At 34.8% G+C, this 26,733-nt stretch overlaps 1 protein-coding gene across 1 annotated transcript; it reads right to left on the bottom strand.

Moving 5' to 3' along the window:
• Positions 1–471: 471 nt before the first annotated feature.
• Positions 472–26,385, bottom strand: LOC107939239 (putative elongation factor TypA-like SVR3, chloroplastic). Its single transcript, XM_016872540.2, has 14 exons — positions 26,091–26,385; positions 25,890–25,999; positions 24,459–24,662; positions 23,426–23,602; positions 22,918–23,070; positions 22,011–22,100; positions 21,535–21,669; positions 21,281–21,397; positions 20,817–20,968; positions 20,664–20,748; positions 8,556–8,650; positions 7,119–7,284; positions 6,631–6,826; positions 472–946 (listed from the first exon to the last, which is right to left on the bottom strand). The coding sequence occupies exons 1-14, from the start codon at positions 26,311–26,313 to the stop codon at positions 807–809; spliced, it is 2,043 nt and encodes a 680-aa protein (XP_016728029.1). The 5' UTR covers positions 26,314–26,385; the 3' UTR covers positions 472–806.
• Positions 26,386–26,733: the final 348 nt, after the last annotated feature.

Below are 26,733 nucleotides of genomic sequence, written 5' to 3'. Positions count from 1 at the left end.
TGATCCAATGTCCGGCTTGCTTAGAGAATTGAAAATATTTCTTTGTCCAATTCAAGTATATTCAGAGTATGTTTATCATTAAAATAAAATAAAAAGGCACTTTTCTAACTTAAACCAAAATTTCAAATCAAAAGATTCGGTAAAAAAGAAAGCTTTTCAAAATCTTGATTTTAAGCTTAGTCAAAAAACCAAAATTTTTTATTTTTAAAAAATTATTTTTTAATAAAATTATATTTTTATCCCCCTTGTTATAATTTATATTATGTCTAAAATAGACATTTTATTTTTCCAAAACACTTACGAATAATAATGATAAACACCATCAAATTTTTCTAAAACACTTTTTAACCTCAATAGTTAACAATGCTTCTAAATTGTTTTATATATATTTGGAGACTTGATACCCATGTATCTTATAACATAAATTGGGAGAATTAACTTTTCACTGCCTAGCTAAATTCAGATAAAAAGTAAAAAATTGTCAATGAATAAATCTAGTTTCAAAATGTTGAAACAGCTGATAAAATTTTTAATCACATGAATAAACCTTAAGCAGGTGGTTCTTTTGTTTGTATTCCTCTCCAACCTATATAGCTGCTGTATACCCGGAAGCAAAAAACTTGAAATATCTTCCCTGAACCAATATGAATTGCATGAAGGGGAACTTCATACGCTCAAGAGAGATTCACATGGCTTGAAATTTGAAATAAGGTATATTTAAATTCAGAAACGTGGAGCTTGCCAGTAGAGATTCAGATGGCAAGAAAGCTTTGCTCATGGACCAACAATCTCGGAAAAGGCTGGATTTACCGACTTTTCTTCGCAGCTGCAAACTTTGGATTTTTGCACATTCTGATGCTTGAGGGAGTAACCTCCACCAACTCATCTTCTTGGATATACTCAATGCAGTCGTCCAGACTATAGTCCAATGGTGTATCAAGAACCACTGCATAATGAAGAAAAAGAAGAAAGAGGGAATATGAGAAACCATCATCTTATTTATTTTGATACTCATAACCTTATGTCACCAATCTATGAAAGGACACATCTGAGCAGTGACAAATAGAAACACAGCAAACATGGCTGATTGTTAAGCAGTCAGTTAAAACAATAGTAATGTTTCCGGGTATCTTATCAGCAAGAAACTTAGGCCTATTATGTACTAGAGTTGATCATAACTTGGAGTGAATTTTCAAAGTTACTGGCACAATCAACAAGTGACCTGTAATGAAACACTTCTTCCTTCATTGTTATGTAAGTTGGGAAAAGGTAAACTTTTTCTAAGGACAAGAATCTTTCCTAGTTTTTAAAGAATTTGCAACGTTTCAGTGAATGCCTTTCAATTTTTACCGTCTTTTATTAATTTTACTGTAGTAATTATACATTCAGCAATGTTTGTGTTGTTATATGCAACATAAATCATTTCAAAGAATATAGGCTGATGAGGTAAATGATTAAATATTAAATTGAATGATGATTCTGATATAGATGTTTTCATTGGAAAACAATATCAAAGAAGGAATAGGAATTAGAGTTTTACATTTATTTAATTTCTTTTGGAGTTTTAGTTTTACTAGGTTTTTTATAAATTTTAAATTAGGAATTCTATTAGGACTTTAAATTAAGAATTCTATTAGGACTTTAAATTAGGAACTAGATTAGGACTTTCCCTTTGTAATTAAAGGCCTATAAAAAAGCTGCCAATATGAAATAAAGTAAGCAGTTTATTTTTATCACAAACGTTAGTTTGAGAAGGGGGTTCAGTCAAGGACGAATTTGCCTTTTGAGTAACCATAGGTCGAAGCAAGAATTCTTTCTCGTCTAGACCTGCAACTAGATCCTACGCCAAGGCGCATAACAACTTGGTAACAGAGTCAGCTATCATGGGTGATGAAAAAACTTTGACAGCCAAGCTGGAGGCATTCATGGAACAAATGGCTACAAGGCAACAAGCATTAGAGGACCAGATGGCGATGTTATCTCTTTCAGTCCAAAAGACAACGAAAGGGGATTCAAAAAAAATAATGAAGAACAGGACAACAACGGAGGCAAGAAAAGAAATTCAAATTCGCAACACGGTGGGGGCATGGTGCCATGATACTCTAAGATAGAATTTCCCAATTATGATGGTGTTGGAGATCCTTTAGGATGGTTAAAAAAATGCAAAAAAAATTTTGACAATTAATGGACCAACGAAGAAGACAAAGTCCGCCTAGCTTCATTCCATCTTTTAGGAGAGGCACAATTGTGGTTTGATCAAATCGAAGAAGAGGCAAATCTGGATTGGGAACGCTTCAGAGAGTATTGTCATGTCAGGTTTAGGCCACCTATGAGTAATAAACCCTTGGGGGAACTTGCAAACCTGAAACAAATTGGGACGGTAGAAAAATATCAACGCCAATTTCAATCACTACTTGCCAGGACTACTGACCTTAAACCTCAACAACAAGTAAACCTTTTTACTGCTGGATTGGTAGAGGATCTTAGAATTGATATTGAAATGCAACAATCGAGAAACCTTGGAGTTGCAATGAATATGGCTCAAGCTTTGGAATGTAAATAAAAAGTCTCTTCCAAGACGTTATCTCAAACCAATCTGAACTGGTCAGCTTCTCAAAACGCTGGTAGCACTTCAATTATTCCAACAACTAAGGGCTTTGCAAAGGGAGGAGGACAAACAACAAAACCAATGGGGAATAATAGCAAAATAGGTTCTTCCGCACCATTTATCAAGAGATTGACACAAGCAAAAATGGCAGAAAGAAGGGCTAAGGGATTGTGTTATAATTGTAACAAGTCTTACTCCATGGGACAGATGTAAAAGGTTATTTTGGATAGAAGTACCAGATATTGAAGATGAGTAAGATGATGAGGTAGATGATCTTGAAATTTCTTTACATGCCATTAGAGGAACTTGCAATTCATCTACTATGCAACTAACAACAAAGGTGTCAGGAAAAACAAAGTAAGTTCTCGTTGATTCGGGCAGTACACATAACTTTCTACGTGAAGGTCTAGTGCCAAGATTGGGACTGAAAATACAAAAGAAATCTGGGCTGCAAGTATGTGTGGCAAATGGAGAACAGGTTCCTAGCATAGGCATTTGTAAATCAGTACAGTTCGTTGTGGCCAATAACAACTTTCAAGTCGATTTTTATTCAATACAATTAGAAGGCTTTGATATGATTTTGAGGGTTAAATAGTTATGTACCCTTGGTCCAATTTTATGGGATTTCAGCTCATTGACTATGCAATTTGCAGTAAACAAAAAGAAGATACTATGACAAGGGCAGCACCCAGAGGAAGTTCCACGACTTAGTTTGATAAAAGAACAAGATTTAACTAATATAGTATTGGATAAACTCTTGGTTGAATTTGCGCATTTATTCTAAGAACCGTCTGAATTACCTCCTAATCGCAAATGTAACCATCGTATAACTCTTAAACCAGGAACGAGACCCATTGTAGTCAGGCCTTATCGATATCCACGTTTTCAAAAAGATGAAATTGAGAAGCAGTGTGATCAAATGGCGTTTTTGCATTGATTATCGAGAGCTTAATGCTTGCATTGTTAAAGACAAATATCTGATGCCTGTAGTTGATGAATTGTTGGACGAACTTCATGGGGAAAAATATTTTACAAAATTGGGTTTACGGTCGAGACATTTTCAAATTTGAATGGAAACTATAGATGTAGAAAAGACAGCCTCCCGAACCCACCATGAACACTTTGAATTTCTTGTCATGCCATTTGGGTATACCGATGCCCCTTTCACATTTCAGAGTTTGATGATTCACATTTTTCACCCTTACTTGCGTAAGTTTGTTTTAGTTTTCTTTGATGACATATTAATTTATAGCAAAACATGGACTGAACATATGCATCATGTAAGATTAGTTTTTGAACTCTTGAGAGATAGCATGTTGTTCTTAAAGAAATCCAAGTGTTTCTTTGGAGAGTCTCAGGTAACTTACCTCGGTCATGTCATCCATGATGAAGGAATCGAGGTCAATCACACTAAAATTAAAGATGTCAACGATTGGCCAACTCTTAAAATTACCAAGCCTCTACAAGACTTTCTTAGGCTGGCAAGATATTACAGAAAATTCATCAAGAATTATGGACAAGTGGCTGCACCCTTAACATCTCTTCTAAAGAAAAATGCTTTCAACTAGACTAAGGAAGCTAATGTTGCTTTCACCCAATTAAAAACTTCTCTTTTAGCAGCCTCAGTCTTGCAATTACCCAACTTTGAGGAGGAATTTGTGGAAGAATGTGATACTTCGGACAGCGGGTTTGGAGCCGTACTGCAACAAAAGGGACACCCCATTGCCTTTTTCAGTTGCAAGATTGCAGATCAACACCTTAAGTTGACTGCCTACGAACGTGAATTAATTGGTTTGGCAAAGGCAGTGACTCATTGGCGGCCCTATCTTTGGGGAAGGCACTTCCTCATCCATACTGATCACTTCAACCTTAAGTACTTGTTAGATCAACGACTTACGACATCCCCACAACAGCATTGGATCAGCAAGTTAATGGGGTTTGATTTCCGAGTGGAGTATAAAGCAAGAAAGTTGAATAGAGCCGCAGATGCTTTATCTAGAAAAGACGAAGACTTACCACACCTCATGACTATTTCATTCCCTCGAGTTGAAATTCTTAAAACCATCAGATAAGAAATAAAAGCTTCCCCAGAATTATCACAACTCCAACAAAGAATACTACAAGGAAAATTGGGGTCCGATTGGGTCGCACAAGATGGGTTGATTTTCTTCAAAGGGAGGTTGTACCTTTTACCTACATCACCAATTATTCCCACTATTATTTTCTCTATACATGCTATGGCACATGAAGGGGGATTGAAAACACTGTATTGTCTTTGCCAAGATTTTTTTTGGAAAGAAATGAAGCTTGCAACCTCAGAATTTGTGCAACATTGTTTAGTATGCCAACGCCACAAATGGAAAAATTTACAGCCCGCAGGTTTACTTCAACCTCTTCCAATACCACAACACGTTTGGGCTGATATCTCTATGGATTTCCTGGAGGGTCTACCCAAAGTAAAAGGAAAATCGGTACTTATGGTGGTTGTGGACAGACTCTCGAAGTACGCTCATTTTTTACCCTTGTCCCATCCGTTTACTACTATATCTATTGCTACCGTTCTTTGCAGAGGTATTCCGACTTCATAGCTTGCCGGAATCCATAGTTTCGGACCGTGATAAGGTCCTCAGCCTGTTTTGGAAGGAATTATTTCGTTAAAGTGGTTCTAAGCTCGCTTTTTCTTCAGCATACCATCCCTAATCTAATGGTCAGATAGAGGTAGTTAACCGGACAATAGAAATATTCCTAAGATGCCTCTCTAGTGATCGTCCACTATAGTGGATCGATTGGGTTTCATGGGCTAAACATTGCTACAACACCTCATATCACACTGCCCTAAAGGCCAGCCTTTCCAATTAGTATATGGTAGGGATCCACCTCGACTTCTCTCCTATTCAGCTAGTTCTATAAGGATTGAAGTTGTGGATAAGGCTCTACAAGATACGGATGCACTTTTACAAAACCCTCGGGATAGACTCATCCAAGCTCAGCAACGAATGAAGAACACTTATGATTTGGGGCACAGAGAGTTGAATTTTAAAGTCAGGGATTGGGTTTGGTTACGGCTTCAACAATATCGACAATTGACGATAACTAAACAGAAGCATCACAAGTTGTTGCCAAAATATTTTGGTCCTTTTAAAGTCTTGAATAAAATAAGAACAGTGGCCTATCAGCTTGAATTACTTATGGCAGCAGAATACATGATGTATTCCATGTTTCTCTCCTCAAAGAATACAAGGGACCTCAACCAAATGCGGTAGGAGACTTGCCCTTAGTATATGATGGCAAGGCCTTGCCTACTCCACAAGCTATTATTAATACCAGTCTTAATCAAGGTCGACAGGAACTATTAGTGCAATAGGCAGGATGTCCTCAAGAAGATGCCACTTGGGAACCAATTGATACTATTCGAGTAGCTTATCCTGAATTTGAGCTTGAGGACAAGCTCAACTCCGAGAGAGGGAGTAATGATATAGATGTTTTCATTGGAAAACAATATCAAAGAAGGAATAGGAATTAGAGTTTTACATTTATTTAATTTCTTTAGGAGTTTTAGTTTTTCTAGGTTTTTTATAGACTTTAAATTAAGAATTCTATTAGGACTTTAAATTAAGAATTCTATTAGGACTTTAAATTAGAAATTAGATTAGGACTTTTCCTTTGTAATTAACAGCCTACAAAAAGGCTGCCAATATGAAATAAAGTAAGCAGTTTATTTTTATCACAAACGTTAGTTTGGGAAGGGGGTTCAGTCAAGGACGAATCTGCCTTTTGAGTAACCATAAGTCGAAGCAAGAATTCTTTCTCGTCTAGACCTATGACTAGATCTTATGTCAAGGCGCATAACAGATTCATCATTTTTGGTAATAAGCAGAGTGATTCATTAATCATGAGTATCCATTTCCCATCCTTCTCTCTATGCTAATTAATTCAGCTCAACTGCCATTCAGTTAACATCAAGCAGAAAAGTAATTAGCATAAAGTAGAAATGAACAGATAAGAAACTAGAATGTTCGAACCTGTTTGTTCTTTATTGGAGCGTACATTGGTTGCAGCCTTTTTCTTGCAAACATTAAGGGATAAGTCCCCAGGGCGCTGATGGATGCCGACTATTTGACCTTTATAAACTTCAATCCCAGGACCAATAAACATCTGCCCCCTCTCCTGAGAACTAGCAATTGCATAAGAAGTACTGCTTCCATCCTCGAAGGCAACCTGAAAACCAATCTCATGAGAGTCGATCATTCAATAACTGTTCAACAAAGAAAATTCAAACTTCTAAAAAAAGCAGAAACCAGGAACTATTTGAGATGTGCTTTTCTGTTATAGGAAAATAAAGCTGCGAACTCAAATTGTATCTCATCAATGAAGGATAAAGGTAAAACTGTCTCAGCACAATATGACTAATATAACCACTACGGATATGGTCTAGGAACTACAACATAGCAAGAATGATGACTTGTGCTCAGCCTCCCAATATTTCGATGATTAGATAAAAAATTATTACCAATGAACCCTGATCCCGGGTAACAATATCACCAGCCCAAGGTCCATAACTATCAAATATTGTGTTCAAGATAGCCGTTCCACGAGAAGCTGTCAAGATTGCATTCCGCAATCCAAGAAGGCCACGTGTTGGGATCTTATATTTCAGAAGTGTTGTACCTTCGGCCCTAGGAAACATAATCAGAAGTATTAGATGGATGACAGAAGAAATAATGTGCAAATTCAAGAATGGACTGCCCTAACTCATTCCTGAAGGAGATATTTATAGCTGAAATAGGCAGCAGAAGGACGAAACAATTGCTATAAAATTAGAATACTTTCGGCAATATTTTCACTTCATAAATTTCACTTAAATTTTAAATCTAACAGACTGCAACAAGTATTTGGATAGCATAATTAGTTCATGATTTAAAGGAAGTAGTCCATCTTGTTAATAACAAGGGTAAACTACACCACAGTTCACCCAACTATTGTGCATTTTCTTTTTTGGTCACCCAACTATCAAATTTTTTAATTTGGTCACTCAACTAATCGAGATTGTTTTTTTCCCATTTTCATTAACTGCCATTAAATATTTGACAGAAGGGTGATGTGGCAGTTAAAAATCAGTATAATAATAAATTTAGCCTTCAACGTTTACATATTATATCAATTTAGTCATAAGTTTAAAAAATTAACTCTCAAAATTTACAAATTGTCTCAATTTGATCCTCAAAATTTATTTTCCTCCTCCGCTTCCCCCACTGCCACTACCATCATTGCTTCCACCTCCTCCACCTTTCTCGATAAAAAGGTTAAATAATCACCAGTAATGTTGATTTAGAAATGGAAAAGGAAATTCAAGAACAAACTAATTAATTTCAGTTCTTTCAACAAGTGTGCCAGTTCCGCTAGAACCCATTACTCACAACTAATCCATAAGAAATTATGGGATAAATTAAATTTATTTCTAAGTCATAAGAAATTCAGATATATTAGCAGACTAATTATGAACCAAAAAATAAAACCTATTTCCATGGGAAAAGGGTCCCTAACGTTGAAAAAACCCCAAATCCTACACATATTTAATCAATTCCAACGTAAATTCTAAAAAAAAAACTAAAATTCGCAGACTGCAAAAGGCATTAAATTTACCAAATCCTCACGGGTTAAGTAATTCTGATCAGAACAAAATCAGCAGATTTTAAGAAAATAATGAAAAGATAGAAAGTTCCAAGTGTTGAACCTGTTGTTGGATCCTGGTTAACTCAGCAGGTGACATAGGACTAATTTGTTCCCAAGCGATTCTAAACAACTCAGGATCCATCATTCCATCGAACATTAATGGTGATTATTTAACCCACTTGTTCTTTCATTTAAATGTTGTTCTATCTAATAACTTAAGGAGAGTTGTTGAGAAACATAATGGGCAATGTAAATAAAAGAAAAAGTCACATACCCAACTCCTTGCATATCTATCATCTGTCCACGCCTTCTCCCAAGAAGTTCAACCACAGCCCCCATGTGTTCTTCAGGCACTTCCACCGTGGCAATCTATAAAGAATCCACATATTTGGGGGGGGGGGAACAAGTTAATTATATAATAAAAAAGGCACAATATGATCAAATACTAATAGATACATTTTATCCCATCCTGTTTAATGATACTATCAGGACATGGCTTTATAATTCATAAGAATCAGCAAACATGATCTTAAGTGAACTGTAGTATCCCATCTATGAACAAAAGTTCTCCCTCTAGCCTTACTAGCATTCATTATGCATGCTAGTCGTTCTATCAATGAATACAAAGATAATGACCAGAAAATATCAATTAGTGTGATTTTATGACATTATGCATCAATTATAGTGATTTTGGGACCTTAGTTTTAGGAATTATTTTACCTTGATAGGACTGATTTAGAGGATTTTTTCCAAGTTTATAGTCTCTCGTTATATATAAATTACATAGGCTTGTACCATTGTTATACGCTAGTCATTCAAGAAAATATTCTTTTTTTGACCATCCTCCCTTCCTTTCACATGGTATCAAAGCCAAATTTGGCTTTTTTCTGAGTTTGTTTTTGACCTTTATTTCTGTTTTTTTCTTTTCTTTTTTTTCTTTTTTATTTTTCAGCCTTCACTGCTGAATTTTTCTGGTGCTTCTTTCGTTTTTTTCCTTCCTCTGAATTTTCAGCCTACATTTTTTAATTTTAGGGCATTTCTTTTGCTTGTCCTCTTCCTTCAAACAAAGTTCATCATGTCTGTGACCTCCAACATGTTTGACAGCCAAGTGACTGAATCTTTAAGTAGGAGATTGGCAGAATATTCATTCGAGTTATGAATGAATGCGAAAATTTACCTAAAGTGGTCCTAGCTCAAACATTCTTAAAGGTGATAGGAAATTTGACTTATCTTCTTGGAACTAAATGGTTTGATGCGTGGGACAAAGAGGATTCTATGATTATGTCATGGCTATGGAATTTCATGACTCTAAAAGTCAGTGACACATTCATGTTCTCATCCACTGCAAAGGATGCATGGGATGTGGTTAGAACAGGGATATAAATAGCGGTAACGGTTGTGTTTTTGGTCACGTCACATTTATGGTGATTGTGGCCTTAACAGACGCTATTGCGGCCATTGCAGTTGTGAATTTATTTCATTTTGCATAATTTATAGTAAATTTAATCTTATAATTATAAAAAAATTATATTACACAATTTTTTTAGTACTTTATGATATTCTATAATCTTTCACTTGATTTAATGTTTTTATTACATTTTTATGATATTTAAAATAATTCAAGATATTTTAATTTATTTCTTTTTAGGTTAAAATGATTTATTTCTCAACATAAATATAGATACAAATGAGATACTTTTTAAAAGAAATTATATTATTTAAACAAATTTCAAAAATAAATTTTATTTTTCTATATTTAAACATAAGCATATCTAACAATATTAAAATAAATATACTAAAAAATATATAAAAATACAGTAACTAAAATTGTAACTCTTTCTTTCCCATTCCCTTTTTTTTTTATTTTTTGCCAAATTCCTGTTCCTTCTTCTTATTTTACTTTTTTTTTCCCTTATTTTGCACCCAAACTTGAGACTGCCACATGGCCATTGCTCATATACTCATTGAAATGGTGCACTAAACATAAAAAAGAATACTCTTTTTTTTTAAATTTAATTTTCCACCATTTTTTCATCTCCATCTTCTCTCGTCTTGTGTACTTTTTCTTTCTACTTGTAGCTCCTTTGTCACTCCATCTTATCTCCTTCAAAAACCTTTATCATATCCTTCACAATGCTGCTAGTTCCTCACTTTTTCTTTGTTCTTAAAATACTGAGAATTAGCGTGAAAATGGGATTAGTGACATTCACAACCGTATTTTCCCAAATAGCGGTGACCGCTATATCGCTATTTGAATTCTTGGGTTAGACATTCAAAGGCCCAAGATGCTACTTTGGTGTATGACATAAAAAGCAAGGTCAACGCAACCAAACAAGGTAACAAAACTATTAGAGTATGCTAATCTCCTAAAAACTCTTCAGTAATAGATAATTATTAGATGTATTGAGATGAAGTGTGGTGAGGCAGTAGTGATTTTAAGGAACTTTATTGAGAGGGAACGGATCTATGACTTTCTTATTGGTCTTAGTTCTATGAGGCATTTGCAAGTGTACAAGGACAGCTCCAATTTTAGAACTAATGCAAGTCCAAGAGTCCAACACTAACTTTAGAACCAAAGAAAAGGAACCAAAAAATGTACAAAACACCCATTGTATCTCCTATCCCATTCTGTATCATTTGAAAAATTCTCTCCATCCCTTAAAAGATTTTGTTATAGATTTTTAGGCTTAACACTAGGATTTTATTTTTTCATTCCTTATTCACACTATATAGACTTGTATATAAATACACTAACTCTAGAGATGAAAGAATGTCTGACATTTCATTAGTCTATTATTTGTTCTCAATTTTTTCTTCATTTCAGTTAACATGATGGTATCAGAGTCTCTTCTCTTGATTTACTAAGTTTAGGTTTCATTGTTTTGAACACGAACCATTTGGGTATTTTATGAGTTATTTTTTCAATGTGGTTTTTTGGATACATTACCGATACAAGGTGGTGAATTTTACCATTACTAATTAAAAATTTTATAAATTATAAAATAGCCTAAATAGAAAATTTTCCATTTTAAGGGGATCTGGGACCCCTACCACCTCCTGCCTTTGCCACTAATCTCCATGACCAATCTGCACTTTTTGAAAACTGAAGACCCTGCACATGAAGCTCACACGCCGCTTGAAGATCCACAACCCTACTTCACGCGCCAACACGTGGAGCGCTGTGTTGCCACTAGCTTCCATCTTTGACATCTATTCCCTTGTCTTACCCTAGTTTAATGGTTGGTTGTTTGATCGGAGGAGGTTTCGTAGGTTTGTTGTCATATTTTTAGATTTGGTACTGTTTTCAACACTATTTAAGTATTGTTTGAGTACTATTTCAGCATTGTTTGAGTACTATTTTGGGTTGTTTGTAATCTTCTTTTTGCAGGATTTACTACTTTTCATCATATCATGGGTCATTTTACTTTTGCAAATTCAAAAAAATCTAATATATGTTTTATTTCATCTTCATCCAAACAAGCCATTAATTCAAGAGCTACATATCATATGACAGGTGATCCCATCCTTTTCTCTACTTTTCAATCACATAATTCACCTTCTCCTATTACTATCGTTGATGGATCTACCTGTAAATTTGTTGGTTCTAAAAGTATTAACCTAACTTCATTTGTCGCCTTATCATCAATATTAAATTTACCTAACCTCACCTTTAATTTAATCTTTGTTAGTAAACTTACCCGTGACCTAAATTGCTTCATCTTGCTTTGTGAAAAAGCACACTATTAGTAAATGACAAGTATCTAATGGTCTTTATATTTTCAACTCGTGCATTCCTCGATCCGTGGTTTTGTCCTACTGTTCTATCTTTAATAGAAGCACATTGTCGATTGAGACATCTTTCTCTTTCTTTGTTGAAGTTATGTCCGCAATTTTAAGACTTACCTTTATTGGAATGAGAATCATGTCACTTTGCGAATCACTGACAGGGCCCCTTGAAACCAAGATCTAACAAACGAGCTAGTTTTGTTTTTGAGTTAGTACAATTGGATGTTTGGAGACAATGTACGAACCTGGATTTAGATATTTTGTTATGTTTGTGAATGATTATTCTCGAGTGACTTAGATATATTTTATAAAAAATCGATCAAAGATGTTTTCTCATTTTCGTGCTTTTTCGAACTCCATTTGGTTGGCTTGTCCAAATTCTGCGAAGCAATAATGTTAAAGAATATTTTTCCAACTCTTGCAATGCCTTTAGTACCAAAACTGGGATTCTTCATCAATCCTCTTATGTTAACACGCCATCTTAGAATAGGGTAGTTGAACAAAAGAACAGCTATCTCCTTGAGACAGCCAGAGTTCTTTTATTTCAAACGAAAGTTCCTAAATAATTTTGGGTTGATGCTCTTTCGACGATTTTCTTTCTAATCAATCGCATGTCTTCCTCCGTGCTTGATGGAAATAACTCATACGATGTTCTATTTCCATCCAAACCATTATTTTCAGTAAAACCAAGAATTTTTGGGTACGACTGTTTTGTTCCAAATGTTTGACCTCGTGTCACTGAGTTGGACCCAAAATCCTTAAATTCTCCAACTCATGCTCCAACAAAACCACCACTCAAGTTTATCCCAAACGAAAAAAGACTCATGATACATGTCCTACACCGATGTCTTCATCATCAAATCCATCCCCTATGCCAATGTCTTCATCATCTGATCCATCCCTAACTAACCTTGACTTTCTCATTTCTCTATGTAAACGTAAACATTAATGTACCTATCCTATTTATAGTTTTGTTTCATATAACCATTTGTCTCCCTGCTCTTTAATTGCATTCTTAGATTTCGTCTCTATTCCTAAGTCAGTTTGAAAGGCTTTGACTCATCCTAGTTGACATGATGCGATGTTAGAGAAAATACATACATTAGACAAAAATGATACCTGAAACCTAGTGGATTTACTTGTTGGTAAACAAGCTATTGGTTGCAAATGGGCTATTCAAGGTTAAAATTAATCCAAATGGCTTAATGGCTAGACTTAAGCTAGATTAGTTGTAAAAGGATATGCTCAGACTTATGGGATGGATTATTCATATACTTTCTCTCTTATGGCAAAACTCACATTTGTTCATCTATTCATCTCACTAGCCATTTCTTATAATTAGCTTTCACATCAATTAGATATCCACAACGTCTATCTTCATCGGGATCTCCAAGAAGAAGTTTATATGGAATAACCACTTGATTTGTTGCTCAGGGGCGTATGGAAAGGTTGTCATCTGAAGTAATCCCTTTATAGATTGAAACAAAGCCTCGTGCTTGGTTTGGAAATTTCAGTGAGGTAGTTCAACAATTTGGACTAAACAAAAGCGATTGTGATAATTCAATGTTTTTTATAAACAATCGAAGGCTGAAGTTATTCTTCTTATGATATATGTTGATGATATTGTTATTACAGGAGATGATGATGTAGGAATCTCTTCTCTAAATTCTTTCTTGCATACTATGTTCCACATCAAACACTTGGGTCAGTTGAAATACATTTTAGGGATAGAAATGTCAAGAAGTAAGAAAGGAATTTTTCTGTCTCAAAACAAAAATGTTCTTGATCTACTAGCAGAAATTGAAAAGGTGGCAACTAAAGGGTATTACTCCAATGGTTCCAAATGTACATCTTACAAAAGATGAGTATTGTTACTTGAAATTAAACTCATCCTGGTATTACATTTGTTGTGAGTATTGTTAGCCAGTTTATGTCCACACCCACAATCAAACATTAGGCAGCCTTATAGCAGATCCTATGCTACTTGATAGGAGCTCATGGACTTGGCATATTATACAACAATCATGGGCATACTCGTATTGAGTGTTTTGAAGATGTTGATTGGGTCGTATCTAAGATAGATAGGTCTACTACTAGGTACTTTGTCTTAGTTGGTGAAAACTTAGTTTCATGGTGAAGCAAGAAGCAAAATGTTGTATCTCGATCTAATGTAGAATTGGAATACAAGGCTATGGCATAATGCTTGCGTGAAATTATGTGGATATGACAACTATTAACTAAAATTGGGTTGGAGTATTCGTCATCAACGAAACCTTGTGTGATAATCAAGCTGCTCTTCATATCGCCTCAAATCCAGTTTAGTATGAAAGAACCAAAAACATCAAGATTGATTATCACTTTATTCGAAAAAATTTTAGATAATTCAATCTCCACGAGTTATGTGAAGATAGGAGAACAACTTTTTCATTTGTTCACAAACATACTAAATGAGAATCAGGTTGACTATCTATGTAACAAGTTGGGTATGATCAATATCTATGCTCTAACTTGAGGGGAAGTGTTACATATTCTTAGGCTTAACACAAGGATTTTTATTTTATTTCTTTATTTACATTATGTAGGCTTGTATATAAATATGCTAACTCTAGAGATGAAAGAAATGTGACTTTTCATCAGTCTATTCTTTTCTTTGTTTCCATTCTTTTCTACATTTCTTGTCAGATTTCAGTTTCCTAATTAAGAAATATTTCAGTGTATCAAATAGGATTCTGTAAATATTTTATCCTTAACTTTAAGGCTGTTTTTAGGTACAGCATCCCTAGAATTAGTATGTTTCCTAGTGTAAAGTTTCCTAAGTTTGGCTCACTATGTCTATAAATATTTATGTAATTTCTTGTGAAAAATATAATTAAAATAGCCTATTTTTAACTTGGTATCAGAGCTTTTTTAGCCCAATTTCTGGGAATTTTTTTTTGTCTGGCAATTTTTTTCCTGATTCCAACTAGCCCTCAAGCCTGTAAAATTTGTTCAAACGAAACATGACTGAAACTGTCAAGATCAGTAACACTGGGGATGTCTCAGAAGTTTCTGTGAACAACTCAAACCCAACAAGTGAGTTTCAGAACATCCAAGTAGCCTACAGGCTAAATGGGAAAAATTACCTGAAGTGGTCTCAATTGGTTCATACGTTCTTGAAAGGAAGAGAAAAACTGAGTCACTTACTCGGAACTGGACCTAAAGAAAGAGATCCTAAGTTCAATGTTTGGGATGAACAAAACTCTATGGTAATGTCTTGGTTATGGAACTCTATGATGCCAGAAATCAGTGATACATGCATGTTTCTTAACACATCCAAAGAAATATGGGAAGCTGTGAAACAGACTTATTCTAAAATTCGGGATGCTACTCAAATCTATAAAATCAAGACTAAGATTTCATCTACCAAGCAAGGAAGTCGATCAATCACGGAGTATTCCAATCTGTTGCAAAGTTTATGGCAAGAGATGGATCATTACTAGTGCATTCAGATGAAGTGCAGTGAAGATGCAGCACTCCTGAAAAGGTTCGTTGAAAAGGATTGAATTTATGATTTTCTTGCTGGACTAAATGTTGAGTTTGATGCAGTAAGAGTTCAAGTACTTGGAAAAGAGGAACTACCATCACAAAATGAGACAATTGCAATTGTTCGTGCTGAGGAAGGAAGAAGAGGAGTTATGGTTGAGAACAATCAAGTAGATAGTTTAGCCATGGTTACAAAAGCTGTAAGTAAGAAGAGATTTGGCCTGGAGCAGCCAAATAGTGAAGATAATAGACAGACAGAACGTACAAAGCCTATTAACAGGGATTCTGTATGGTGCACCTACTGTAAAAAGGCCCGTCACACTAAAGAAATATGCTAGAAACTCCATGGGAAGCCACAAACAACAAATAAAAATTTTTCAAAAAAAGGTGGACAACTAAAGGGACAAGGACGAGCATATACAGCAAGACAGCTGGATGGAAAAAATAATTCTCAGGAATCACCTGTTGAATTCAATAAAGAAGAAATTGAGAAGTTAAAAAATTTGCTAGGATCATTGGAACAGGTACTTGTAGTTTGGCTTTTTCAGGTATATCCTCTTCTCAAGATTCTAAAGTCTCAGATACAGTCACCAAAAGTTCTTGGGTCATTGACTCAAGAGCTACGGACCACATGACCCACTCCTCATAAAAATTTGTTTCATATACACATTGCCTTAGTAGTAGAAAAATAACAGTAGCCGATGGTTCTGTGATCACAGTAGCTAGTCAGGGTGATATTGTTATAAACAAAACCCTTACTCCTAAAAATGTCCTTCATGTTCCAAAACTATTTACCAATCTTTTATCCATTCAAAGAATTACCAAAGACTCTAACTGTAAAGTGGTTTTCTATCACAATCGATGTCTTTTTCAAGAACAAAATACGAGGATGATTGGACATGCTAAGTAAATGGCCTATGCTATCTTGAAGAATCCAGTGGAGAAGTTAGTGCTCTAAATTCCTCACCTTCATCTTTCATATCCGAATCTATTAAAACCAATAAAGCCCAAATTTGGCTCTATCACCTTCGCCTTGGTCATCCATCGTTTAGAGTCCTTAAAATTATGTTTCCTTCATTGTTTAAAGGATTGGCTGTTGAAAAATTTCATTGTGATATCTGTGAACTTGCAAAACATAAACGTACCTCTTTTCTAGTAAGCAAAAAAGAACTTTCACTCCTTTTACTCTTATTCATAGTGATGTTTGGAGGTCATCCACTATTTCAAATATTTTTGGGGCTCGGTGGTTTGTATCCTTTATTGATGATTGTACTCATGTATCTTGAATATTTCTTTTAAAACAAAAATCTGATGTAAGGTCTGTCTTTCCAACCTTTTACAACATGATCAAAACACAACTTGGAGCTGAAATAAAAAGGTTTAAGTCAGACAATACCAAGGATTATTTCAATCAATTTCTCTCTAACATATTTCCAAGAAAGAGGCATTATACATGAGTCATCTTGTGTTAGTACACCCCAACAAAATGGTGTTGCCGAAAGAAAGAATGGTCACATTTTAGCTATTACAAGAGCCCTTTTGTTCCAAAAAAATGTCCCTAAACAATACTGAGGGGAGGCTGTTTTAACTGCTACTCATTTGATAAATAGATTGCCTACAAAAGTCCTTGAATCTCAAAGTCCTATGCAAGTTCTAGCAAAATTCTTTCCTGATTTCAATACTTCAAGTAACCTTACTCCCAAAATATTTGACTGTGTTGCTTTTGTACATGTTCATTCTCAAAATAGAGGAAAATTTGATCCACGAGCTATCAAGTGTGTCTTTCTTGGTTATTATTCCACTCAAAAGGGGTACAAATGCTATCATCCAGCCACAAAAATTTTTTTTGTAACAGCAGATGTTACTTTTACAGAACAAGAGAATTTCTTTACTCGTCCTTATCTTCAGGGGGAGATCTTATTCACAGAAGATAAGGACAAAGAATTCTTTCTTCTTGACATCCCAGCTCATGTCCAGCAACAAAACACCCACATTCCAACTCCTGTCCAACAGCAAAACACTCACATTCCAGCTCCTGTCCAGCAACCAAACACTCCCACTCAGTCCTTACCTACTAACCAACCTACCCGACTTGAAACAATGGCCCCTATACAACCTGAAACAGAGCCTAATACACCCAAATCACTAAGAGGAATTCAGGACACTACTCGTCCTTTACTGGTTTACTCAAAGAAGAAGGCACCGGTGCAAGTTCAATCATCTTCTTCTCCTATACGACCTGAGGTAATTGCTGAACCTACTTTGAATTCTAATACTGCAAATTTAGATGATTTTCCCATTGCTATTAGAAAGGGAACTAGAACCTGTACAAAACATCCCTTATACCTATTCATGTTTTACAAAAACTTGTCCCATAACCACAAAACCTTTCTTACCAGCCTAAATTCTATCTCCATTCCCAAAACTATATCCGAGGCATTAGAAGATGAGAATTAGAAAAATGCCATGAAAGTTGAAATGGAAGCTCTTGAAAAAAATAAGACATGGGACTTAGTGCAATTACCGAGAGGAAAGAAACCAGTTGGATGTCGCTAGGTGTACACAGTGAAATATAAGTCAGATGGTTCTTTGGAGAGGTACAAAGCAAGATTGGTTGCTAAAGGGTACACTCAAATGTATGGAATAGACTACCTTGAGACATTTGCCCCTGTAGCAAAGATGAACACTGTAAGAGTGTTGTCACTAGCTGCCAACCGAGGCTGGAAATTACAGCAATTTGACTTAAAAATGCCTTTTTACACGGTGATCTTGAGGAGGAAGTCTATATAGATGTTCCTCTAGGATTCGGTCCAAATATAGGATAGGTAGTTTGCAGACTAAAAAAGGCTTTGTACGGACTAAAACAGTCCCCGAGGGCTTGGTTTGGAAGATTTACCAAAGTAACGCTCAAGTTGGGGTATAAACAGAGTCAAGGAGATCACACTCTATTTGTAAAACACTCATCTTCAGGGGGAGTGACTGTTTTATTAGTTTATGTTGATGACATTATAGTGACTGGGGATGATCTAGAAGGAATGAAAAATTTAAAAAAATGCTTAGTAAAATAATTTGAAGTCAAAAAGCTCGGTAAGTTAAAATATTTCCTTGGTATTGAAGTGGCACACTCTCAGAAAGGAATATTCATATCTCAGCAAAAATACATAGTTGATTTGTTGACAGAGACGGGCAAGTTGGGCTGTAAACCAGCAGAGACACCCATAGAGGTGAACCACAGACTTGAAAATGCACTAGAAGATGCAGCAGTTGATAAAAGGTCATATCAAAGACTTGTGGTAAAGCTCATTTACTTGTCTCATACCAAACCAGATATTGCCTATGCAGTAGGTGTTGTAAGTCAGTTTATGCACAATCCTAAAGAATCACATCTGAGAGCCGAATATCAGATTCTACAGTACTTAAAGGGCACACCAGGCAAAGGAATCCTATTTAAAAAGGGGCAAAATTTAACCCTTGAAGTCTATACTGATGCAGATTATGCAGGATCTATGGTTGATAGAAGATCAACCTCGGGCTATTGTACTTTCCTAGGAGGCAATCTTATGATTTGGAGGAGTAAAAAACAAAATGTTGTGGCTAGATATAGTGCAAAAGCTGAATTTAGGGCGATGGCTCTTGGAGTTTGTGAGTTGTTATGGCTAAAAATTATTTTGGAAGATTTGAAGATCGAGTGGGAAGGTCCAATGAAGTTGAATTGCGATAATAAGTCTACTATCAATATTGCACATAATCCAGTTCAACATGATCGAACGAAGCACATTGAGGTTGACAGACATTTTATAAAAGAAAAACTGGACAGTGGCTTAATTTGCACTCCATTTGTGTCCACTGATGGTCAACTAGCAGACATACTTACCAAAGGATTATCTGGGAAGTTGTTTCAGAAATTAGTAAGCAAGCTGAGAATGGATGATATCCACTTCCCAACTTGAGGGAGAGTGTCAAATTTCAGTTTCCTAATTAAGGAATATTTGAGTGTATCAAATAGGATTCTGTAAATATTTTATCCCTAACTTTAAGGCTGTTTTTAGGTACAGCATCCTAGAATTAGTATGTTTCCTAGTGTAAAGTTTACTAAGTTAGGCTCACTATGTCTATAAATATTTATGTAATTTCTTGTGAAAAATATAATTGAAATAACCTGTTTTTAACATTTCTATTAACAATATTTCTATTCCAATGACATATTCAAGGCATTATCTAACAAGGAATTTAAACATGCCATGAAAACAAAAATGTAGGCTTTAAAGGAAAAATAAGACATGGGAGTTGGTAGAACTGCCTAAAGGGAAAAGCATGGTTTGACACAAATGGATTTTCACAATAAAGTACAAGGCAAATGGTTCTCTTGGTATAAAGCTCAACTAATTGCTTAGTGTTGCTCTAACACTTATGGAGTGAATTTTCAAGAGGCGTTTGCTCTAGTTGCTGAAATGAATGTAGTTAGTGGATCGTTATATTTAGCTACAAAGTGCATTGGCCTCTTGAACAAATCGATGAGAAGAACACCTTTCCATACGGGGATTTTGTGGAAGAGATATACATACACTGTTATGTTCTGACTTAGGAGTTGAGTCACCGAATAATTCTTTAGAAAGGCTACTACAAATGAAAAGGTTTTCCCTTGTTACGATTCTTGCCATTTAGTAACCTATGATGAATGAGCGGAACTCATCAAAGAGAGTCCCTTACCTTAAACTCATTAATAGCGAATCTTAGGCCTCTTAAATATTGGAATAAATACCTTAACCTCTTAAATAGAGGTTACATGGGTCTACTTGTTTGAATAAAAGATTTACAAACTAAAGAAATTAAAACAAGGGGAAAACAAATAAGAGATTTGAGAATCTATAAGACCTAAAATTTTAAGTTAATTGCCCAGTTGCACGCCTGATTTCTTGGTTTAACTATTAATGGAATAAATATGATAAAACCATGAGGAATAAAAACAAATCACCCTAATTAAAGGAAACTCAAATACATCCATTCCATGTCAAATAGGGTCTAATTATAAATAAGGTAAATGAAATTTAGGAAATTAGAATTAAAATATCACCTCGTATGGTTCAAGCAACTTGTCAGCTACCTTTTTGTTAATAACTTTGGGAGGTCCCACCATAAATTCATACCCTTCTCTTCGCCTGAAAAGCAGCAAAGCTTAATAATATGCACAATGAACATCAAAAAGAAACAAAAAAGTTTAACTTACATGTTTTCTATCAGTATGGTAATATGTAAAGTACCACGCCCACTAACAATAAATGTATCGGCAGTTTCACCGTCTTCTACTTTCATTGCTAAATTTCGCTCAAGCTCGTGATAGAGTCGATCTCGTAGGTTCCTGCTAGTAACATACTTTCCCTAAAAAAGAAACGGAGAAAGGGATATCAATTAACTTCTTTATTCACTGAATTGTAAATTAAATAACGGAGTTTCAATGACTAGAAAGAGATTCATGTTAATTAGTCAAACATGGATCACAATATGTAAGCAAACATTGGGTGGAAAAAATCAATATTTTTCACTCAAAGGCAAAGGCTTAAGAAAGCTTTCTTTACTTAGCATAGAATTCAGTTGAAGCAATGTTGTGACAAATAACTAATCAGTGAAAGATATATAGAGAAAGCCACTTTCAAGACTCATAGGTTTTTAGTTAGTTGACACTTGGCATACCTCACGGCCAACAAATGGTGAAGTGTTGATAGAGAAAGCCATTTTCACAGTTGGTTCTTCCACCTTAATGGCAGGTAATGGCTTTCCAAATGCTTTATCTGCAATAGTCTCTCCAATCTGATCAAAGAAACTAAATTAGTTATCATGAACTTTAAAGCATAAAGAAAAAAAGGTTTGAAGAAATAAACATTAATACATTATAAAATAACGCTAACATCAATTTATCAATTAATCCATGAGAAATGGGAACTTACCTGAATATCTTCAATTCCACAAACAGCACAAATGTCACCAGCTTCTACTCTCTCAACAGCGGTCTTACTAAATTTCTCATAGACATAAAGTTCAGAAATTCTTGCATATCTACACGAATCTTCTGAGGTGCAAACCTGAAATTTTCCATGCCAGACAATTTAAAAGAGAAAAAAAAAACAAATCAGTTTCTTCTAAGAAAAAAAAAAACAAATCAGTTTCTTCTTCATTGCAAATGCTTACAAATAACTGAAAGTGGTTTGTCTATTATAAATTATGATGAAATTAACAATAGAGATAGGCAGTGATCATCAAGGATTATGAAATTTCATTCTGTCCTTAAAAGTTGCTTATTATTTCGTGGATATTCTTAATATCCTACCTCTCTTTCATTTGGCAAAGTTATCCTCAATTCCATATATATACATGTTAAGCAGAAAGATGTGCAACCCAGACTCCAGAAAAGAATCAAACTTACCTTTACTTCCATTCCTTTCCGAAGTACCCCAGCATGCAAGCGCCCAATAGCTATTCGTCCTTTATGTTCATCATACTCAATATTTGTAGCCTACAACACATTCACAGAACTTCCAGTTATAAACTTGTGCTGAAAATATATATTTAGAAAAAAACACAGACACAACAGAGTGAAATGGAGAATGCATGTATATTTCATTATTTTTCCCAAGCGAAAATAAAATCTTTCCTCCTACACTTCAATATGTTTTGAATTGTTCATGATAATCAATTGGATTCTAATCTTCAACGCAAGTTTTCTTAAGTCAATCTTGTCGCTTGGGCTTTCTCAGTTTCCTAGACAGATAATGCTCATGAAATTAACAGCAAGAATGTCCTTTTAGTTACAAATTCTGGTCTCATCCAATAAAGATTCATTATTGGAACTAAAAGAAATATATATCATTACTAAGTTGATACAGATGTATGTAAATTGCTAAATGTAGCATATTGAAAAAGGCAAACATTGTAATCTGTCAATTTTATCCATTCCAATTTAACAATTATATCTATTCACATATCACATATCATCTATTTCTTGTTTCTGCTTTTTTTTTTCCCTTTCTTGACAGAACATATCACCTATTTCTAGGCATATGGACAGTGATAATCACCTTTCTTGTCCAAAAGTTCTAGATTAGTCTAGTTTGGCCAAAAAAGGTGTTTGTGGGGAAAAGATATAATCAAAGACTTCTAAGTATAAAATTTAATTAAACATACCCATAGCAACATTTTAATCTTATCTCTGTTGAAAGCAAGTGGTTATAGCATAGTTTTAGGTGCTATAACCAAACTTAACCAGGAAAACAGGATATAAACAAATGCCATATAAGGGTCAACTAAATAAAGTAAAATAAACAACTACTGACAAGCATTTGCAGTGCACCATCTTTGTCAATATGTGGACCAGGTATGCATCTGATTATAGACTCAAAGAGAGGCCCAAGATCTTCTGCCAAATTGTCAGCAGATAGTCCTGCTTTTCCTTTTATACCACTTGCATATATTGCTTGAAAATCACACTGCATACAGAGAAAATTTAACACAAGATTTATGTTTAGCTGGAATATCTCAAGGACCTTGAGATATCAGCAAAGATTCAAAGATAAGAACAGAAAATACCAAGAGGCTATTACTTGCAGAAATCTTTCACTCAAATTTATCTTTGGGTGAAAAACCAAGGAAAAGAAAAGAACAATTCGAATCATATCGTTTCTTTTTCTTTTTCTTTGTAATACTAAACAGTAATTCCTACTATTTAAGAGATCATGTTCAGAAATGTTGTCAAAATATTGGTCTGTGTGGTCGAACTATTGCATTGATGCAACATGTCATGTGAACTGCATGCTAGTCACTCTTTACAAACATAATCAATACCTGCTCATCTGAAGCATTTAATTCAATAAACAGTTCAAATGTGGAATTGATAACAAAATCAGGACGAGCAGATGGTCTGTCAATCTTATTGACAACAACAACGACGGCATGCCCAAACTCTAGAGCCTTCTTCAAAACAAACCTTGTTTGTGGCATTGGACCCTCAACAGAATCCACCTAAAAGCAAGAAGAAGATGCTTTAGTTCATAATTAAGAAAATCCCGTCTAGGATACAGCTTACAAGAGAACGCTCCCAAAAGAAATAAGTTGGGGCAAACCTCCAGCGAACCTTATTTGACAACCAATTATATTTGAATGTGATCGAAAAATTAGTGGTTAGGGGGGGGGGAAGGAAGAGGATTAATGAACAGGGGAAAAGTAGACCAGTTTCATTAAAGGAAGAACAATATGTTTCTCAGACAAATATTAAGCCCAACACCTAACACATATAACGTATGCTCCTTACAAACCTTTTAGAGGTTATAAGGACCTCAATCATTTGAACTGGGTTGCTTAAGGAGAAGGAGAAACTCACATATTTTCCTTATCTCAATTGACTCTTTCAAATATTAAAAAAATGTTCTACAGCTCTACATTAATGGAAAATACTTGCAACAACCAATTCAAGGATATGAAAAAGGCAGCATCAAGTTGATATTTTACCTATAAATTTCTCAAAAATATATATATATCTTAGGTTATTAACAAAAATTTCCCTAAAGACTCAATAACTGAGAAAATATGCAAGTTTAATACTAAAATAATAATATGTTTTATCTCTTCTACATAAAAAGTGCTTCATAACATATGTATTTTAATGGTGAAGGTCCCTAGTGAAAACTTTTGAATGCACTGTTGGCAAGAGGGACCCATATAAAATAAAGATATAAAAAACTCTATGGCTTTAGACAAACAATTTTATGAATCTAAATTTCATTTTTATATTTTCTACTATTCACTAGAAAAAAATTACTTTACAGGGGCACCACTTGAAAAGATGAAATTCTAAAAAAGGGAAAGTGAGAAGCAATACCACTAGAAGAACTCCTTCAACCATATTGAGGATGCGTTCAACTTCACCTCCAAAGTCAGAATGTCCAGGAGTATCTATTATATTAATTTTTGTGCCCTTATATGTGATAGATGTATTTTTGCTAAGAATTGTAATACCCCTTTCCCGTTCAAGATCATTTGAGTCCATTACCCTCTCTTGTACGAATTGATTGTCCCGAAAAACCTACAAGAGAAATCAGTAATGAGAATTAGCATTACAATTGGCATAATGCTACAAGTTTTATTATCAACATAGGCAATTTCAAATAGAGACCAAGGGACATCTTCTGTCCTCATAGAATTTCAGATAATATAGAATCCACCTCTATCAGATAAAGGGTATGGTAACATATATATAAATCTGTATATTTTTTGGGTAATGAAAGACAAAACACAAGCTAAGCAGCAACCATTCTCATCATCTCTATATCTCTTTATCGTCTTGGAGAAGTTGCACACTTCATTAGGTGGTTCTTGCAAAACACACGTGCCGTATTGTCTCCCCAGGGCAATAGGAGTGATATTGGTTAAAAGGGATGAGTACCAAAATATCATACAAAAATTTCCCCTTCTATCCAATCCTAGAGCCTTTCTCCCTCATTAATCTCAAGACATCCATTCAGCCCAGCTCTCATGTCATTTATCAATCCTTTGAGACATAAACCTCAACAAATTCAATTAATGGCTCTAATCAACCCCTAAGGTTGAACCCTAGTAAATTGGAAGTTCACAAGAAGTAAAATAGCCTAAAGTTCGATATAAATAAATAGTAAAATAATAAAACCTAATATATACAACATTGGACTCATATATCATGAAAATTAAGCCTAAAAATTGAACCCAATATGATTTAAACTCGAATTAAAATCCAAAACTCGTAAATTCCAGCAATAATCAAGTCCAAAAATTTTGTTCGCGTTGTGTTTAGTAAAATAGTCATAACTTGAGCTCTCGGACTCAAAATCGAGTGATACAAAGTGCCTGGATTCAATCCAAATAGTCACAAATTAACTAATCTTTTGAGCTTAAAAATTGACAGCTTGTTTGAATTGTCACGAATTGAGTAATCTTTTGAGATTGAAATTGACAGCTTTATTGAATTGTCATTAATAAACTTCAACCCATTCATGTATATATCATCAAAGCTAGGCCAAACAAGGGTTTTCAACTCCAACTTTTAGCTTAAATGAAAGCGCCCAAAAAAATGAGTATTTTAGACTAAACTGAAATAAATTTAATCTAAGAGTAGTCTTCACTGCAACTCTAATGGCACGAAACAAAACTCTTATCCCGATCCAAATTCAGAAATTAGAATAATAAATAGGCACAAAGCAAACAGAAAAGAAACAATACATAAAGAAACTGAAACAATTATGAACGACTTAAGCGGATAGAAACCACATTCGTTCACCTTTGACTGTTTCAACATTGCATCCACCAAAGTAGTCTTTCCATGGTCAACATGCGCCACGATTGCTATGTTCCTTATATCGCTTCGCCTCTTTAACTGACTCCTCTTCTCTAGTAATCAACCACAAACTTTAAAATAATAATAAAAAGGAACTCAGAGAACAAAAAAAACCAACTTAAAACTAAACAAGAAATAAAATACCGATTGCAGGTTGAGCCGCCTGAGAAACAGAGCACTTGACCGGTTTAGTGAAAGTCCTAGAACCAAATTTGAGACATGTCCTTTTGGAGTTGAAGGAAGAAAGTGGAGAAGAGATGAGACCGGAAAGCTGCGTGGGAAATAGAAATTTAGGCTTAGGGTTAGAGCTAGAGTTAATGAAAGGAGATTTGAAGGAAGAGTTATGGAAGCTAATTGCCATCTCCATTTCTCCTTTCCTTTCTCAGTTCAGCGAGTGAAAGGAAAAAGAGAAATGAAAGGATTGGGCAGATAAGGCTGGTATCGAAACTAACGGAAACTTTTATTTGGGTACTCGGAGGGCCGATTTCATCCACGTCATCATCTGTGGGTCCAAATTTTGTGGGATCTATTTTTTAGCCCAGACCCTAATCTTAGCCCCAAAATATATATGTGGCCTCAGTTTTTTTTCCCTTAAATACGGGAAAAGCAGCTCTAGAGTAATGGTTAGCATTTGAAGACACCAATTCAAGTTTGCTTATACTGTAGAAGATTAAATTTTGTAATTATGTATTTAATTTGTTGAAAAATTACAGCTTTTGGAAGTAAATAAATATCAACAAAAACAATAATCAGGTCATTATTTAAAGTTTTTTAATGAAATAAATAG

This window comes from Gossypium hirsutum, chromosome A02 (assembly GCF_007990345.1).
Source record: "Gossypium hirsutum isolate 1008001.06 chromosome A02, Gossypium_hirsutum_v2.1, whole genome shotgun sequence".
Lineage (NCBI taxonomy): Eukaryota > Viridiplantae > Streptophyta > Magnoliopsida > Malvales > Malvaceae > Gossypium > Gossypium hirsutum.
The sequence above is the reverse complement of the archived record's forward strand: the minus strand, read 5'-3'. Positions and strand labels throughout refer to the sequence as shown.

Bases quoted from the DNA above. Each gene is read 5' to 3' on its own strand.
- LOC107939239 (XM_016872540.2), bottom strand. From the start codon at position 26,313: ATGGAGATGGCAATTAGCTTCCATAACTCTTCCTTCAAATCTCCTTTC. The intron at 23,603-24,458 runs GTATTGCTTCTC...TCTTGCTTTTAG, and splicing joins TTGAAGGAGTTCTTCTAGTG to GTGGATTCTGTTGAGGGTCC. The intron at 6,827-7,118 runs GTAATAATTTTT...ATTGGTTTTCAG, and splicing joins CCCGGGATCAGGGTTCATTG to GTTGCCTTCGAGGATGGAAG.